This window comes from Numida meleagris, chromosome 2 (assembly GCF_002078875.1).
Source record: "Numida meleagris isolate 19003 breed g44 Domestic line chromosome 2, NumMel1.0, whole genome shotgun sequence".
In the NCBI taxonomy this organism is placed as follows: Eukaryota; Metazoa; Chordata; class Aves; order Galliformes; family Numididae; genus Numida; species Numida meleagris.
The window spans coordinates 41,986,005-42,005,167 of NC_034410.1; the positions used below are offsets into that span (position 1 = coordinate 41,986,005).

A 19,163-nucleotide genomic window follows, 5' to 3' on the forward strand; every position below is an offset into this window, starting at 1 on the left:
GCCTGTGCAAACCATTATGCTGTGCAGAAAAAGGATTACTTAAGCCTAATAAACATTATGTTCCGAAGTGTATTAAAATATTTCATATGTGAGTCACTATCATGCCACTGGCTGATATGTCTAGGAAAGTGGCAGAAAGAACAGAATAGCAAATTCATAGAAATGTTGGTTTTTTTGAGAAACAGAAAGATAGAAATAATTTGCAACTTTTAAATCTTTTTATATGGTACTATAACAAAAGGAAGGGAAGAAGAGAGGAGGGAGAAATCCCTCCCCAGTTCATGCGTAGGTTTCTACATGAAACTCTCTCTCTTTACTAACCCACCAACTGACCTTGGCCATTCCCACAGCTCAAGTTGAAGATGTGACAAGCATCACTTGAAGGAAATTCCCTGTACAGACCTTGTAACATCTCCAGCTCTTCCAAAAGGATCGGAATTCATTATACAGCTCTAAGCAGGTAATTAAAAATGCAAAACAATTTTGAAATATTTTTGCTTGTACTGTGAGGACACGATCAATTTTCAGTCTGTTCCTACATTCCCATATTGATTTGGTATCTGACACTGTTTTTAATTGATTCATTTTTGTCTCTTAAATTAACTTTTCAGCTGAATGGAAACTAATGCAAGAGCCTGCAATTTGACACTAATGGTAAACATTGTGAAATTTGGATTCATCTTCTGAACGTCACTTAACATTTCCTCCAAATGCTTGGCAGCTCTGGGCTATACAAGCTCTTCTCTTGTCAAACACCACAGTGAATCTGAGGCAGAAAACTACCTGGTTTTAAATATCTCCCATTAATTGAATATAAGTACTGTTTCAAATGTTGGTAATGAAACCCTATACTATACTGCTTTGGTGTTCCTTTCATACCATGACCCTTAAACCACCATGTGAAGAATTTCTGAATGTAACACAAACTCCATCCTTCTATTCATCAGTGAAAGTCAGCAAACTAATACTGAGACGTGGATGGGCCTAATCGTCTCTTTGCTGTAATGAGTACACAGATCTCTCAGTGGGTGATGTTGCTCTCTGCAGTTAAGGATGATGCTTTCCCAAGTGTCCTCATCCACTATCTTACCAAACCCTCAGAAGAGAAGAGTCAATGGTGCAACCACCCATTCCACACACCAGCGAAGGGAAGCAGTGGTGACTAAATGCAGGCAATCATTTTAAGAGTCAAAATTTGGACAGCACAAGCTATTCAGAGAAAGAAACAAAAATGTCAGCAGGGCTTCAGGTACCCTATGGCAAGAGAAATCATGATACAGAGCAGCTGTTTTCTCTTGTACACTGTGCTTTTACATCAAGAGATCAAGTGGACCATGAGGAAAGTACAAGAGTACTATAGCAGAGCTTTGGTTAACATTAGCATATTTTCTGATCTCCCTGGTACTTCTTTTGTTTATCCCTTGTTCTTTCATGTACAGCTCTTACAACAAATTGCATACTTGTAAATGACAAAGGACACACAGTCTAATGGACAGGGCAAAAAATAAAATTAAAAAAAATCAATAGTAGGAAACATTATATCCTGCAATATCTTTTTCTGATGCCTCAAGAAAAGCAAGTCACTTCTAAGCAAACTACAACTCCTGCCTGAAATGCCAATTCATTCCTGTCACCAGTCTACACAAGAGGACTGGATGTTTTTATTTTTTCCCCTTCTGACTCAGAATGATAACCATCACGAGAGAAGATCTGTTTTTAATCAATATCAGAGGTTTCCTATGGAAACTTGCAGCTGGGGAAGTGAAAACCAGAATGTTTCTTGCTTCCTCAGCAAAGGCCCAGCCTCACTCACATTCCTGAGGTGGCACAACTGTTGCAGTAACCACATGGACGTGGCAGATGTCTCACATCACTGCACACTCTTCCAAGGCCTCTGTTGCCCTCTTCAGGGCCACAGGAGCTGCTACTCACAGAATAGCTTGTGTTGGAAGGGACCTTAAAGATCATCCAGTTCCAAACTCCTTGCCCTGTGCAGGGCTGCCACCCACTGGATCAGGCTGCCCGGGGCCCCATCCAATCTAGCCTTGAGCGCCTCCAGGGATGGGTCATCCACAGCTTCTCTAGGCAACCTGTTCCAGTGCTTCACCACCCTCTGAATAAAGAATTTCTTCCTAACATCTAACCTAAATTTCCCTTCTCTTAGTTTAGAACCATTCCCCCTTGTCCTGTCACTATCAGACTGTGTAACAAGTCAGTCTCCCTGCTGTTTAAAAGCTCTCTTCAAGTACTGGAAGGGCACAATGAAGTCTCCCCAGAGTCTTCTCTTCTCCAAGCCAAAACAACCCCAGCTACCACTCCTTTTCTTCATAGGAGAGGTGCTCCAGCCCTCCAATAATCTTTGTGGCCCTCCTCTGGACCCATTCCAACAGCTCCACATTCTTCTTGTGCTGGGGGCCCCAGGTATGGATGCAGCATTACAGATGGGGCCTCACAAGGGCACAGTAGAGGGGAACAATCACCTCTATTGCCCTGCTGGACAGCTCTCTTTTGATGCAGTCCAGGATACAGTTGGCCTTCCACGCTACAAAGCACACACTGCTAGCTCATGTTCAGTTTTAGTTCCATCAGGACCTTGAAGTCCTTCTCTGCAAGGCTGCTCTCAGTGAGTTCTTCTCCCAGCCTATACATACCTGAGATCACCCTGACCCAAGTGCAACACATTGAACCTCATTAGGTTCCTTTGGTCCCATTTTTCAAGCCTGTTCATGTCTCTCTTCCTTCTGTTTTAACAACTGTACCACTCAGCTTAGTGTTATCAGCAAACTTGCTGCAGGTGTACTTGATCTCACTGTCTAAGTCACTGACAAAGAAGGAACCCCTGGAGGACACCACTCATGAGCAGCCTCCACCTGGGCATACAGCCATTGACCACAACCCTCTGGCTGTGAACATCCAACCAGTTTCTCATCCACCAAACAGTCCAGCCTTCAAATTCATATCTCTCCAACTTAGAGATAAGGATGTAGTGTAGGACCATGTCAAAGGCCTTGCACAGGTCCAGGTAGATGATACCAGTTGCCCTGCCTTTGTCCACCAATCATGTCACTCTATTATGGAAGAATACCAGACTCATCAGGCACAACTTGTCCTTGGTGAAGCCATACTGGCTATCATGGATTACCTTCTCGACTTGCATGTGCCTTAACATAGATTCCAGGAGGATCTGTTCCATGATTTTTCCAGGCTCAGAGGTGAGGCTCACCAGCCTGTAGCTCCCTAGCTCCTGCTTTCTCTGTTTCTTAAAAATGGAAGTGATGCTTCCAGTCACTGGGGAGATGTTGCAGGCAGTCCTGGACAAACATGCCTGTCCAATAAAACTGGATGTGGGATTGTTCACCAATGTCAACAGACTCCTCAGTGATTACCAAAGGCTTAAAGGTCCCACCTGTTCTCAGTTACCTGAAGAACTGTGTGATGCAAAGGCCCTGATGCTATGCTCATAGTCAGGTATCTGGACAAATGGGAGAAACCATCACAGATTGCAACAGGATACCATCCAATCTTGAGGACCTCAGCAGCCCTTCCTACTCCCCAGTAACACCCTGAACTTGCGGGAATAGCAGTAGAGATGATAAGCACAAGGTTTCTTTCTTCCCTTCCCTTTCTGTGTGTGCACATACACACATACATCCTTTTTTTTGTAATACAGGAACAGATTTTTCACTTATGTAACTCTGGTATTGCATGAGGATCCAGGTGGTTTCTTGTTCTGCAACTTTTTTCCCCAAATCCCTCTGGTTTTATCATTAATAGATAATTTCTCCTTTCAACTATGAACAGCTTTAACTGCCTTTAAATTTTTATAAAGCTTTTCTTGCCTTGTTTTACCATGTTTGATGAATTAATATTATAAAACTGCCACTACACACACATTAAAAAAAACCCTATAATACATATATTTCGAAATAAACCTAGACATACAATAAACTCTAAGTATTTCACGTAAAAATATTGTCACAAAAATTAATGGACTTGTTTTTACTATGTTTTCTCATGACAAGATTGTGAAGGAGTAAATGATCAATTTTGGAATGGTAGGAGATGCTAAACAGAAGACTTAGGAATGTCTGTTTCAGACGTACATTTGGAACAACAGGATGTTTGTGCCTATTTGATTGGTAGTCAGTAGGAAAATAGGTTAGCTATCGGAATACAATAGTCTGTGACAAGGTAATTACTCTGAAAAAGAAGCGTGCATCAAGCTATTATACTGCTTCACGGAAAAGGTTTTTCACGACAAGGAAGTCTTCTAAAACATTAATTAGTTTCACCTGTACCATGAATCAAAGGGCAAACAGGTTCCCCAGAATTCACTATTTTCGGTCAGTGAGAAGCAACTGTACTTCTAAAGGAGTCACAATTCAAGATCTGCAAATCTCACCCAGTACTTGCCACATTTAGTAAGGACATTCATAAATTACTCATACCACTCTTGATCAAAACAAGTGATCAGTCTTTCAGAGAAGACATTCTCTCTTCTTCCTTCACATACTACTGGTTCAACCACTAGCAAGCTGACAGTGCTAGATTCACATTTATCTAAATGATGCCTGGCCTCAAATCAAAATTCCCAAGAAATCTCAGAAATCTCACAATGGAGGCAAGCCAGCTAGCCAACCATAAGTTGACACTCAAAATCTGGGATAATCAACATTCAGCCCAGGGCATGGGAATGAAACAGACTTAGAAGCATCATCTCCTATACATAAGTAGTAGTACACATCCATCCTGATCATCTCAAAAGGTTATGCATCATTTGATAGCTTCACTATCTCACCTGAGAATTGGCTGTAGTGGACTAGAATCCTGTTAGTGCTTTCCAGAGGATGAACTATGAAAAATTAAAAGACATCCTCAACATTCTTTTCAACTCTACCGAATAGAGATGAGATGAACTGATGAAATGATGTAAAATATTAACTGCATACAGACAACACACAGTTCTTCCTTCTCACCAGCACAAACTACTACATTACTCTCTTCCTTATGGCTTAAAGCATTTATGACAACTTGTGGAGATGATATGAACTAATATAGATGCTGATGATGGGCAGAGGTAGAGCCATGCCACTGGTGTAGCCTCTTTTAACTCTACCCAGATTTGAAGCTGGTACTTAAGGAAACTTCTTAGGTTCCCTGTCAATGGCAGATGTTCCCTCCTATTATCTCTAGTTGCCTAGGAGATGGAAAAACACTGGTTGACAATCCTTAGGATGTTTTGTTTATCTTTTGACAGAAATATAGCAATGTACTGTAGCTGGCCATAAAACATACTGCACAAACTAAAATTCAACCAGAATAAAGTTTCATTGTGCCTTCTCTGCAACTCAAACAAGGATGTCAGACTTAGGTTATGCTCTTCACAGTAGCTTCCACAGTATTTGAGATTGCATTTCTGATTTTGGACCTCATCTTCAAGACACTCACTTTTGCAATGCAATGTGAATGAATGGTTAACACCACTGACTGAGGGATACAGCTAGCAGTTTTATTCCTCTGACTGGAAGGAATACTGCACAAAAAAAAAGAACATTTTCTGATCTGAGACTATGAATAAATCTTTCCTAAGAGCCGTCTAACCTACCCATCTCCTCACCCACATATAATTACATTTCTCTGATGTGGCCGTCGTCATTAGAAATATTAACAACTCATCCAGCTGAATGCAAATTGCTGTCAAGGTTTACTAAACCCTCTTTATTCAAAGTAAACACTCTGTTGTATATGTTTTTTCTTTGGAGAGAATAAAACCAAAGAAGAAAATGACAAATGCTAATCATGTTACACCATGTTGCACAAAGGATGCTCAGGCAAACACCAAGATATATTTATGGGGTCCGCAACCAATGGCATATACTGCTTTTAGCAGCAATGTTACCTCCGAAGAATAGAGAAAAAAGGAGAGTGGTAGAGGGAAGGAAAGGCAGAAAGAAAAGGGAAAAGTAAAAGAAGTACGGCAATTGCTCTCCATTGGCCAGCCAGGAAGACAAGTGACACGGTCTCCCAAACAAGGTACTTTTCTGGTACAACACATGCGTCCCCCACAATACCTTCTCCAAAATAACTATACTGTTTTCATCAGGATCTGTTCACACTGTCTACTGTTTGTTCTTGACTAATGTGATATTAGTGCTGAATGAAGCTCATGTTCATCAGGTGCCAAGAACATGCAAACATATTTTGGGGGCATTTTTATATATTATATTATATATAAAATATAATATTATATATATTTTTATATATTATAACCATTTTTTTAAAGGCTGTAACCTACTACCTTATCCACTAAACCTTGGTTTCTTCTATCATAGACTACAAAACAAGGGTTAAAAAAGAAATGAGGGTAGAAGGACTGTTTCACATTAGTGGCAATTGTGTCCCATTAGAACCATCTACAACAGTATCAGGTTTTACAGGTACAAGTCCACAGAGTAACTGCACAAGAAAAACAGAATAAGAGCAACAAGGGAGAAGCAATGACACAACAGTTTAGGACTATGGAGGAGAAAACGTGCACATCTGCCATGAAAAACAGACTGTGATGTTAGAGGTGCAAGGCAGCCTGCAGGATGACAAATGGCAGACTCTTAGCAACTCAAAGGTTCAGGCACTTATAGCATCGTGCTACATTCAAATATTCCTGGACTGCTCTTTGATACTACTGTGTGAATTTATACAGATTAGAATAAGAGCTGACAAATGACTGTACTAACTTCTCATGCCTCTGACTGAGTGACCATCCTTTTTGCTACCTGGGGATGAAAAGAGCCCACTGCTTCTCCATCGAATAAAAAACGTATAGATCATCTTTCACAGCCATTCCTGGTGCTCTGGATGGAAAATCTCTTCTCTTGGCCAACAAGCTGCCCATTTGGAAAGGACTGCAATGCTTTTTTGAAAATGTTTACATTGGAAATATGCACACTTCACCACCTTCACACAGTCTCTTTCCCGGGCATAGCCACTTGCATACAAAATTAATGTGCCATCATAACACTGTTGTTGTTAATGTTATTCTCTCTGGAATTAGTTTTAACTTTATTAGATAAGTTTTACTTCCAGTCAGATTCAGCTTGGTTTAAGTCTTGTTTGGCAGGTAACACCTCATGTAAATGCTGTAAAAGCAGCAGAAAATGTAGTCTAGTCTGTTGTAAGTGGGTCCTGATCCTCTGACTTAATTTGACTCTGAGAGAACAAAACAAGGTTTCATTTACACTCAGGTTCTGTTTGAAACTTATTTATAATATGTTAATACATGACTGATATGTGTATCAGTGGCATTTTATACACATAAGCAACATATGCCTAACTCCAGAACATCAACAATATCTAGAACAACTAACATTTCTTGACCTATGGAACAGCCTGTCTACAACACTTATTAAACACTTTTTGACCCTTTGTTAGCTTTCAATTAATGCACTATAAACAGAATGCTAATGTAAAGCCCAGACAAAGTTTATTAGGCATTTCTCTTTAGTTATGAGATCACCATGAAGCAATGACTACAGATTATGAGCAGATTAGAAAGACAGCATTTTAAATTCCCCCTCAGAAAATGTATCAAAACACCGTCAGGGTTAAGCAATAATAAGAAGTAACAATTTCTGGAATTAGATATGCCAAATCATTTATCATATTCAATAATTACCATCAACTTCAATTTTAAAAGATCAGGCTGACATAAAGAAGTGAAATTATGAACAAGCTAACAATTCTATTTTCCCTTAGGACTGTAATTCATGAGACATGTAGGAAATCAATTAGGTTCATCCTGATAGGTTCAAGTTGAAGCTAGAAGGAATAAATGCAGCACATAAGAATTGGAGAAACATGGAGAATAACCCTCACCCAATAAAGGGCTGGGGAATTCTTTGAGTACCTTGTGCTTCTGCTTTACCATAACAGCATAGCACCCAGTAGAAACCATGTGCTAGGCTCAAAGGAAACAAACATTTGTAGAAGTATCTGTCGAACGTGAACTTGAAAAACAGCCTAATTATTTCAGACACAGAGCTACAAGATAGGCTGCTTTCTGCACTTTTGGATTATCATGTAATAACAGTAAAATATACAGGAGATAAACAGAACTAGTACACTTCCAAGAAAAAAAAAAGGCAATGTCATTTGCAGCACTACAGAACTGCCTCAGGAACACTGATCCTCAAAGCTTATATACTGACACTGCTTGAGCGGTTTCCACCTACCTGTCTCCCTTCCATAGCTCCTCGCATTTCCTTGAAAGTTGAGTTAAATTCTCCAATGAAGTCATGTTTTCCATTGGAATCCCAGTCCCAAACTATGCACTGGGAAGATAAAAGGGAAAAGAAAAAATAAGAGCACATTTTTCTTCAAATAAAAAACAGGCTTTACTGAAAAAAAACACAGAAGAAATTATGATATGCATAGGATAGAATGTATTATCTAGAAGGAAATCACCAGTGATATTAAAAACATATTCTTGCCCAGATAAAAATGAAATGACTAGTGGAATCTCAGCACAGCTTGCTACTGACAGCTATGTGTTATGGAGTTGGCTGATGAAAGCAAGGTCATGTATTTTAGAAAGAAAGGATTCATCTTTTAGCTAGCTGTAAAAATACAAGATACTATCTATGTACCCTTGCATGTTCATGTTGAAATGGCGTCCTGAATTAGGATCAAAATACCTCGCTCGCTAGAGTGCTTTATAAATACCAATCACTCTTCAGAATGCTAGTTGCTGTGGTCAAATGCTAATCTTCTCCTTTTTACAGCCAGTGAAGGTGAGACAATAATTACAGAGATGATTTTCTGAAATGGCTTTGAATTCATGTGCATCACTGTTTGGTGCCCATATCTTGGCTGTTTTCCTGTGCTGTTCAACAATGACTAGTAAAGCCAAATCCTGCTGGTAGTCATTCATAAATTCATGCATAAATATGAATATCTCAATGACTTTGAGCTGTGAGAATTTTACTTTACAGATATGGCTAAATAAAATTCAGCTAGCCAAGACAAAGTGTATAGCAGTAACTGTAAGCTTCGACAAATATCATTTTTTAAATGACCCCAAAAGGAGCTTACAATATTAATGAGCAAAATACCAAACTCAACCTCATGGTCTCTCTAGCTAAAGCCTGCATACATTGACAGAATCAGAAGCTCTTACTGAATACATCTTGATGCCAAACCACTATTTTCCTTGTTTTAGGTTTTTTGTGTGTTTTTTTTTTTAAGCAGAATTGCCTCAAGGCCACCTCTGCTATCACATGAGCAGTCTTCCACATCTGCATGGATGTCGGATAAATGACTGGGTCAGTGGAGTGGTAGAGAAGCTCTCTGATGAGAAAGGCAGATACGACCTGCATTACAAGTTGTGAGGGGGCTGCAACAGTGGGGTACCAGGCTTAGGGACAGTAGGTTTTACCAAGCCCTTTCATCTGAGCCAGGCTCAGTGCTTTTAACCCAGTGCTGGTGATGATACAACATGAGAAGAAGACAGGTTTGCTGCGCAGAGTTGTCAGATTGTAGCAAGTTTAAGTTTGCTTTGTCTAAAGGGGCATTTTGAATTCACCCAGAAGGGAACTGAAGTTGCTGAATCTCAACTGGATCTTGAGAGTTAAGCATATATTGGATTAATTTCAGTGAAAAAGACTTGCACATTCACTGACTACATTATCTGGCCAGCCTTTTAATGTGGCTCCATTTATACTGAATAATACAAAGTAGGTATCTAAGCACTGTAGCCAATCCTTTTTCACTGAATCATCAAACTAGTGGTTTGTAAATGAACTATGAGGGTGTGGGACTCAATAGAAAGCTTGAGGCATTGGCAAAATGACCAAATTCTTTGAGTAAGAGCAAAAGGATGAAATAACTTTCAAGAGAAAGACTACCTAACAAGAACTTAACATAGAACAAGTGGATTCTCACACATCATTAACAACCTCCTATTACAGCCATAAGCTAGTAAGCGACCTCTTCTGTACAAAATGTTTGTCCATGTGAGATGCCTTGACTTGAAGCAAAGGAAGGTATTTAATCTGTATATCTAAGGCAGTCTACTGAATTTATAATTCTGTTAAGAGCTCAGATGCCTCAGTTCCCTTTCTACAAAGAACACAGGTGGTGACATCAGTAAATACATACCCCAGGATTCCTCCAGCCAGTATACCACCACCCACATTATCATTCAGATTCCTTTTTTTATAATGATTGTAGCCTTTTTTTGAAATTTCAACACTGTTCCGCTTATCCTCAGGAAGAGATTTGTTTGATGCAAGTGGAATTTCTCTGATTTATGCAGAAGATGTGCAGCAGTGCTACAAAGGGCTGCTCACAGGGAAAGAGTCCAAGCCTATGTCATATTGCTCCAGATGTTAATCAGCTGAAATAGCTCACTGGTCAGGCACAGACATGGCTCTTGAGCACTCTGTTGCTCTGCTGTTCTATTACCTGAAATTTTGCTTGCTTTTCTTTATGTAGTGAATGCAAAGGAAAAGATTCCCAGATCAAAAAGATATTTTTCCCTAAGACATGTAGCTCCTTTTTAATTGCTTTGACATCAGAGAAGAGGGGGGCAGAGGCAGGGAGAGGGATTCCTGTGTGTGTTTATTTATAGACTGAATTTTATACAACAGTAAAATCAAATGAGAAGGGGCCTCTGGTTCTGCTGGTGGTAGCGTTACCTGCAACATAATTAAACATAGTATTTCTACCACTCATTGCCTGGTTGAATTTTTTTGATGAGATCTTCATTAAAAATCATTATGTCCTAATTAAAAATTAAAATAACAAGAAACAAAAACAAGAAAAAGTACTTTAATTCATGCAAAAGAATAAATCTGAAAATATATCTGTTTCATACAGCTTGAAAAGGCTTCATTTTTTCTTTCTGTAAAATTTCCTGCTAATATAAGTTAGTCGATTTTAATTGAAATTAGTTTCTAAATTTTTCATGAAAAAATGGATTTCAGAGATGAAGCATGACTGAAAAAGATGGTTTTTTTTTTCTGTAATGATTGTGCAAATGATTGAAGATCCTAGAGGCAACATAAAGTGAAACACATGCAAAAAATGTCTTAGCAAAATCAATATAAATATGCAAAAAGTATATTTTTAGTAACAATGGCTACTTTTCAATAATGTTTTTGGAAAAAAACTCATTTTAAATTGTGAATTTTTCAAGGAACTTTACTTCTCAGGTTCTATCTTTATACTCCATTGGAGCACAAATACAAGAAAAGACCCAAGGTTATTGGAGACCTCCAGGAAAAGGTGCTTTGAAAAATGTCTCCAAAACTAAGTCATATGAAGAGGGAAAACCCTGACTTCTGATCTGTGTTTAAAATTTTAAGTGGAGATGAGCAAAGTTAAATTACATTTAAAATTCTGTCCCAAAGAGCATGTTTGTTTCAAGCCTGAGGTTTGATAACTTTAGTTTTCAGAAAGCCAGATGGTACTTTAATCTTTACACTGGCTTCATGTAAAAGGCAACCAATGACAGTACTATCTCAGTGCCATTTGCACAATTACAGCTAAGGGAGAAAGGGCGCTCCTGCAAATACATCCCTTACAACTTCTTTTTTTCAGAGTTTCACATTTTGCCGTAGAAATTATTTGTTATTCTCTGAAAAACATTTTGTACACATGAATAATTCTGCATTTCAACAGCATGTGAAAAATATTTCTAAAATGTACTGGAACACAGAAGTTTTTATAAAAACCTGCTCAGACAGATAAAACAAGGAGGGAAGCACCTTTGAAAAACATTCAGAATCAAGTAAAGACCAGAGATGGCAACCAAAGGATTATTTCCCTATGAAATATTTACAAGCTTTTTTCTTTTTTAAGAAGGCCCTATGAGCTTTTCAAAACAAATCCTCCGTTCACAATACTTTTTCTCTAGGTAAACCTTGATGCATTATTTGGCTCTGCCCTCTTAGAGGTCTCTTAAGCAGACAATTAATAGTGTACTTACACTGTACTAAAAGTCTCGTTAACTAAGGAGTGTTTCCATACATTTAATTCTAAACCAGTGCTCAGATAACTGATGAAAGAACTCAGTCTTCTACCTATTGGTTACAAGTTCAACTTCAGAGAACAAAAACTTCTGACTGTCTAATCCTAACATTAGGATCTAGACACTAAAACATCCAGTTAGCAACATTAGAATATTGCTAACTGGAAAGATGGACAACATCTCCCATCCCTTCATCAGATGGCCCTTCCTCCCTCCCCAAAACATCTGCTGAAGCAGGGAGAGGGAACATTGCTTCAAGATCTCTCAAGGAGCAGCGCTATACTTGATTGAACCAGCAGACCTGGTAAATAAGGCCATCAAAGGATCTGCCCTGGTTATCCACACCTTCATTCCTTCAGCTTCCAGGCTGAAACTGAACTTTTTCAGTGAGGAGAGGAGGAGGAAGGGTACATTTTAGGAAGAAAAAGATCTCTTGGATGGACGCAGATGGAAATTTTTCTGATTTTATTTCTACCTAGCTTTCTCACCAAGTCTAAGTACTGGTAATACTCTCACTACAAAGGGAACTTCTGAGAAAAATTGCATTGGCCCTGGAGCTATAACAGCACAGGCTATTCTGGCTTAATTTCCCAGCCTTGCTACCTCTGCATGAGCAAAAACTCCCTTCCACATTTTTAATTTTAGTTCACAAAATATCATTTGGACTTTATTAACCATCCTTCAGCTGCAGCCAACAGCGATGCCCTGTGATTTGATGAGGTTAAGAAATAAAATAATTTCCAAAATCAGTGTCTCCAACAGAGCAAGGCATCCTTGTTTGTTAATTCAATAGCAAAATTAGAATTTTCTACCTCAGATTTTGACCATATGATCAAAACTCAAACTTTATTTTTTAAGGTTTAATATCTGTGACCTGACTTGAGTCAACAAAATGGTGTTCCAAGTCTCATTATGAGAGTTAGACTGTGTTTTCACTGAGCGAAACATGTTCTGAAGGTTAGTTTTTAATAGGTTGGCAGTGAGCCTCATGACTAAACTCTATCTGGAGGTAGCTCACAGCCAGATCACGAATGTGTACTTCCTGAAAATAATCCATTTGATTTTCCCTCAGCTTGCCAGCCACTGCAGATTACAGAATGCAAAAAAAAAAAAAACCAAAAAAAAACAGAAACTAGAAAATTCCCAGTCTTGCGAGCCTGGGTTTGTTTGTCCAGCTGTGCTTATGCTCAAAGTCCAAACGTGACTGTTCATGTTGGCATGATTCGTGCTGGCATTACCTTGCCACCTAGGTGGACAGGTTCAGCACTGGAACACCCTCAACCTAAAGCACTTCACTTACTAGGGAGTAAACTTGGGTGGATGAGAAGACCAAATGCCCACTCTCTAACAGTCTAATCCTAGCAGAACGGCAAAACAGCCAAAAAGGCAGCAGCAGCCCAAGCAAGCCCCTTGGATATGAGGCTCCTTAGCCTGATCTGGCTCCAATGCAGATGAGATCCTAGCTCACACACTGCATGAAAAAGAATTATTAGTGTGGTGTTATTTCAGTATTCATAGGATATCTTTTAAGGAAGAGAATTATCTTTGTTCATTAAATGCCTGCGGTCCCTAACTAGGTTACAGGGCCACGGTATAGGAAAAGTGGTTGAATTCTGAACACAAGTTGTTGAGGATGGCTTTTCCTTACACTTCTGTAAAACAACATATAGATATGGCAAGGGGGAGAAAACAAAATCCTGAGGCAAATGTCAGTGACCTGCAGTACTTCTATCATCACGCCAAGCTGCAGGTACTGTGAGGTGGTATAAGGCTACAAACAGAAAATGATCTTTTGTTCATTCTTCAGGATCAAAAAAATAAAACTCTCAGAAAAGCCTCACAGAGGAGGTGAAAAAGTCTCAGAAAAAAAAACATTTACTTGATCATCAAAGTGATTTTTCTGGAACAGTCTGTCTCAACAGGTTTATTATTTCTTGATAACGATGTAAACTGTCTACTGAACCTCCCTGAAGTACATACACCCCATCTGGAATACTTCAAAGAAGGGCTTTTTATAGGAAGGTCTTTATCTACTACCTACTTGTCCTCCCCACTTGGGTATGAGAAAAGCTACGTAAAATCTTCAGCACTAAGGCTAAAGCACTTCATGTTATCTTATTTCCGTATTCATGATGTTTCAAGGCTCCTTTCTTCATTGCCCACATCACAAACCTGGGTTACATTTTGGAGAATAACTGAATTTGGTCTTTTTTGCTTTCTATGATATTCCTCAGTTTGGGTTTTTTTCACCCAAGCTGGTCTTCACTTAGTTTTCTCTTTTCAATAGCTGTGCTTCTACAACAATTGTAAATAAACTTTTTTTTTTATGGCTCATTTCAGATTTCCTCTGAAGTTGGGCTCCAGCGAGAACAGAGTGTACCAGCAAAAATGAACCAATGCTTCTTGCAAGTCTCTCACTGGCTGAAGTAAAGCGTTCTTCGGAGCACTGCAGACAAAATATTTGAACTTCTTTTTTTTAAATATTATCTCCATTCTTCAAACTGAACTACTCAAAAAAACTGGACTAACAGGGAAGAAAGAGCTTACATCCTATACCATTAGGCTTGTGCTGACTTTATGAAGGCAATCTAAAAGCAACTTTCAAAGTTACCTTCTTGATTATATTATTTTCGAGAACTATAGCTTCATTCCTGTTGAATTTGAATTAACTGATCCCCAATAATAGACAAGCATAGCATTAGTTAAAATCCCAGCATCGTTACAGGCATTCATTAGGAGATGTCTCCTATTAACTTTAACAGTTGCCAGGATTTCATCAATACCATAGTGCCTTGCTTCTTGACGTAGGCAGTGGTAACTGATGTGTGTCAAAAGTTAATAGGATTGTATTGTTTTCAGATCCTTTGCCTACTGACACAGATGGAGACTTGAGACAGACACTCACTGACAGCTTCCTCTTGGTTAATGGCAAGTGATTCAACATTCCTTTTTACATGCTACCATAAATACAACACCTAAGACAACAGTCAAAACACAAAGAAAAATAATCTTCCCTTGGATCTAAGCTCATGTGAAGTTTGGTTTCAAAATTATCTACCTTGGAGAGAAGAGAGAAAGGAAGGAAAATCCAGTTTTCTACTAAGAGTGGCAGGTCCTCTGATGCTACATCAGATGAGTGAGTCATGTGTTATTGACAGCAGTGATACAGCAGCCTGAGCATATTTCACTTCTTGCTGAATGAAAAAAAGAAACCTTTTACAGAACTGCCATTATCACATCTGCTTCTCTATACCACAAGGGATTTGAGCACATTGGCAGTGTCTCAGCAATGATGAGAAGCCTCACAATTGGATATTGTCTCTTCTTGACAGATCACAGTAGGTAAGGAGCAGCAGGGTCATTTCAAAATCAATTAGTTATAAAATGTAGCTTGTTGACTACCCTTATTTGTATTACAAGGGTGTCTAGGAGCCTCAAACATAGATCTTTCACCCTATTTAGTGCGTACAAATGTACCCTAGACATATTCCCCTGAAACAACAGAAACACGGTAAATAAGTTACATCATTTGAGGGATGACTTACAACTAGATTTTTAATGACTGTAGGTTTCAGTGGTGACAAAAAGATAAACAACTACTTTGCAGTCACGGGAAGGCTTTGCAATGAAATCCTCAGGATATACAGAAGAAACAGCACAGTTACTGAACAGGCTCAGCATGGATGTGAATGCAAGCTTAGATTTGCACACTGGCCTAAAATAAATGTCTGTGTAGTTGCATTGCCTGTGTATTAGACACTACAACTTCTTAATGTTAAGGGTAAAGAACTCCGTGTGAATTATAACATTCCTTTTTTCTATTTCCTCATTCAGAACAACAGTAGTAACGTAATATGCAACCCAGACATTGAATAATAATTTTTAAGTATCCTGCTTGTGCTTGTGAAGATTAAATTGTCTAACAGATGAGACTGCAGTGCATAGCACCTTTAAATCAAATATAAAACACTGACAGCCCGTCTGCATCAACGAGATTCACTTTTTGAGCCTATGTCTTTGTCTGAATAAGCCATACCACAATGTGTAACTTTTTAACATTTAATAAACACAAAAACAATAGCAAAACATAACAGCAAAAACTTGTGTGCAAACACTGCTCTGAGGCTCCTTCAGTGCTTCATCAGTGAGGTTATCAATACTTCTCATGTAGTTTTCTCCAAGACTATCCATCCTTAATTCTCAAGTTGTCCTGTCCTTAAGCAAAAAAATATCTCTTCCAAAAGCAGAGCTGACAAATTCATTTACTGACACAGTAGTGCCTTCCCTTGTTATCAATGTGTATCTGAGATTCGTGCTCACCCAGTGAATGGTTCCCTGCCTACCAAACAGGCATTGCTCATCACCAGCGCTCTCTGATGTACCTACTGGAGAAGCTGCAGGCACGAGTGAAATTTATCACAATTTATGTGCGATCAATAATCTCTCAGACAGAACAGGACTCCGTCCAGTTCCCATTGTTTATTCTAAGTTCCTGAAAGACTGAAATTAGCTTTATTTTGTGCACTGAATGTCAGCAGATAAAATTCAACCAATGTCTTACATCTAGAGCAGGAAAGGAAGATGATGACAGTTGGCAGAAGTAGTACAAAATGTTCTTCCCCACCAGAGCAGCACAAATCTGTCCCCAAACACTGCTTGGGATAATGAGGAGTGTTTATACAAAGTGACTGATTACACTGTTCTTTCTGTTGTCAATCAGTGGGGGAGTTAATTACACATGTCTCTTGGATGTCATTGCAAAAGAATGACCTGGCAAACAGCATTGGGTTTAATGGCCCTGAACTGGTCACTCTATTCAGTGGATGATACAGCTGTATAAACAGCCATAGAGGTGGATCTTCCCAGTTTTGGATAATTTATAAAACAAAAATTGACAGAGGGTTCAAACATGGAAAGTTTTTTTGTATAATCTGGACAAGAACTCAATTAGAAAGTGCAAAGCAATTCTAAATGTTTACTAAAATAATATTCTAAACAATGTTTCCTAAGGAAAATGAAAAATGGAAATATTCAAATTTTTAGATCAAGTGGAGAACCAGTGCATAAGCCACTATAACTGAAATGGCTAAAATAATGTAAGAGGTTGAGGTTAAAGGTTAAACATAAGCTTATCTTAAGGGTGAAGATGTGGGAGAATAAAGGTCTTCCCATATTCACTCACATGCAGGATCTTTAAAATCCATTCTCATAAAACTCCTCCTGAACATTTTGCATTCATCACAGCAAGCAGTCATCACTGGCTGTAAGTGGTCTCATTTCAGGTTGTGGGGCTTTTTTTGTTGTTGTTTCATTTTGGGTTTTTTTGTATGTTATTGTTCCAAACTTCAGTTATTGCCCTCATACAAACACACAGTTGTTTCAAGGTGAATCCTCGGTATATCTCCTGTTAATTCCTGCACAGATTATGTATTCAAAAAGAAAGCCCCCAGCCTCTTTTAGTACTGCTCTTAAGTTTGTTTTCTGGTCAGAGTTTTGGTTTATGTCCTATGCCAAATTTAGTGTTCAATTAATCTCCTTCACAGACACTGAAAGCATCTCAATGCAGAATCTAAGCCACTGCAATGCCACAAGCTCCCTCAGCAACGCATCATCAAAGATTTCCAGTAAGAGTTAAAATTAAGATCATGACATGGTGTCTGGATCTTTCAAAACAGATTATATGCCAGCTAAATAGCAGATATTTTCCTGTTTCTTGGAAGCTTACAAGCTGAGAGCACAAAACAGATGAGAACAGTCGATACATAGTGTAGCTTTTCCATAATTATTCAGATTGCTACTTTTTGTACACACAGAGTAACGTAGTTTCTGGTTTTTTTCTTCCTGTTCTAGGTAGAAAGCAGACAGATTATACTAACTGCCTCCCTAAAAGTATGCAGACTTCCTTTGTCTATTTGTTTTCCTCTTGTATCCATTCAGGAGTTTTACAAATGTTTCCCATAATCAAGAGTTCTCACTAACTACTCCTTTTTCTCCTGGTTTGTCTCTTCCCATAACAACACTTCCTATAAGCCAGCATGCCACATGGTGGCATGGAAACTTGTGAGTAAGCTCACTGGGAGAACTGGCACACAAACAGGGAGTTTCTGTGCTTCCAATCACTATGCACATTTCCAGGATCTTCTGAGAATCGGAAGGAGCAGCCTGGAAACCCAAGGCGCCCAGCACCACAGTTATGCTACATGACTAGAGAACCTGAAGGTTTTAGCATAGCACAGCACAGCATAGAACAGTTCAGTCAGACAGGACATAGAATGATCATCAGGTCCAGCAGCCTGACCACACCAGGGCTCACCAAAAGCCAAGGCATCTTATTGAGGACACTGTCCAAATGCCTCTTGAGCACTGACAGGCACAGGGTATCAATCACCCCTCTAGGAATTTCCGGCATTTGACCACTCTAATGGTAAAAAAATGTTTCCTAATGCCCAGTGTGACCTTCCCCTGGCATAGTTCTGTGCCATTCCCATTCTGCCATTGGTTCCCAGTCCAGAGCCGAGCACCTCCATCTGTTTCCCCTCCTCAGGGAGCTGCAGTGAGGTCACCTCTCGGCCTCCTCTTCTCCTAACTGGGCAACTTAATAGCTCTCAGTCTCTCAGTAGCCTCTTTCAGAAGAACATTTTTGTAAAGAGGCTTGCTGCAGAAAACCCTGCTACAACTTCAAGCACTGCTGCTGCACCTGCAACATGCCATAACACTCCTTCAAAGGACAAGAGGGCTGACCCTGTCCACTGGCCTGATTCCAGCACGAGCAATTACATTTCTAACATCTCCACAACCCCTGCAAGTCAGCCTGCAGCAGCCTTATTTGTTGCTTTCTGCCCTATGTTGTCACAGACCCTTTCTGTGTGCTCTTGAGGCCATGTTCACCTCCGAGGTGGGTGCCCACCAGCCATGGGTGATACCTTGCAAGACTTCCTAATTACCAAGTTGAATAGCCATAGTCCTTCACTGCACATGGCTCTATCACCAATTCTCATGAATTGAATTATATCTAGGTGTACTTGAAGATTACTAGACTGTAAAGAGCAACTTAAAATATTTCCATGGTCAAAGGGCATAGAAGAATAAAATGGAGATGTTCTACATACTTGCCCATTTTCTATGCCCTTCTTCCCAC

The 19,163-nt window shown here is 39.3% G+C and overlaps 1 protein-coding gene across 8 annotated transcripts in view; it reads right to left on the bottom strand.

Moving 5' to 3' along the window:
• Positions 1 to 19,163, bottom strand: part of CPNE4 (copine 4) — a 268,973-nt gene that overhangs the window by 44,322 nt on the left and 205,488 nt on the right. For all 8 annotated transcript variants that reach the window (XM_021388897.1, XM_021388896.1, XM_021388898.1 and 5 more), the window contains one exon: positions 8,229 to 8,327. In XM_021388897.1, coding sequence (XP_021244572.1) covers positions 8,229 to 8,327 — 99 coding nt within the window. The remainder of the gene's footprint in view (positions 1 to 8,228; positions 8,328 to 19,163) is intronic.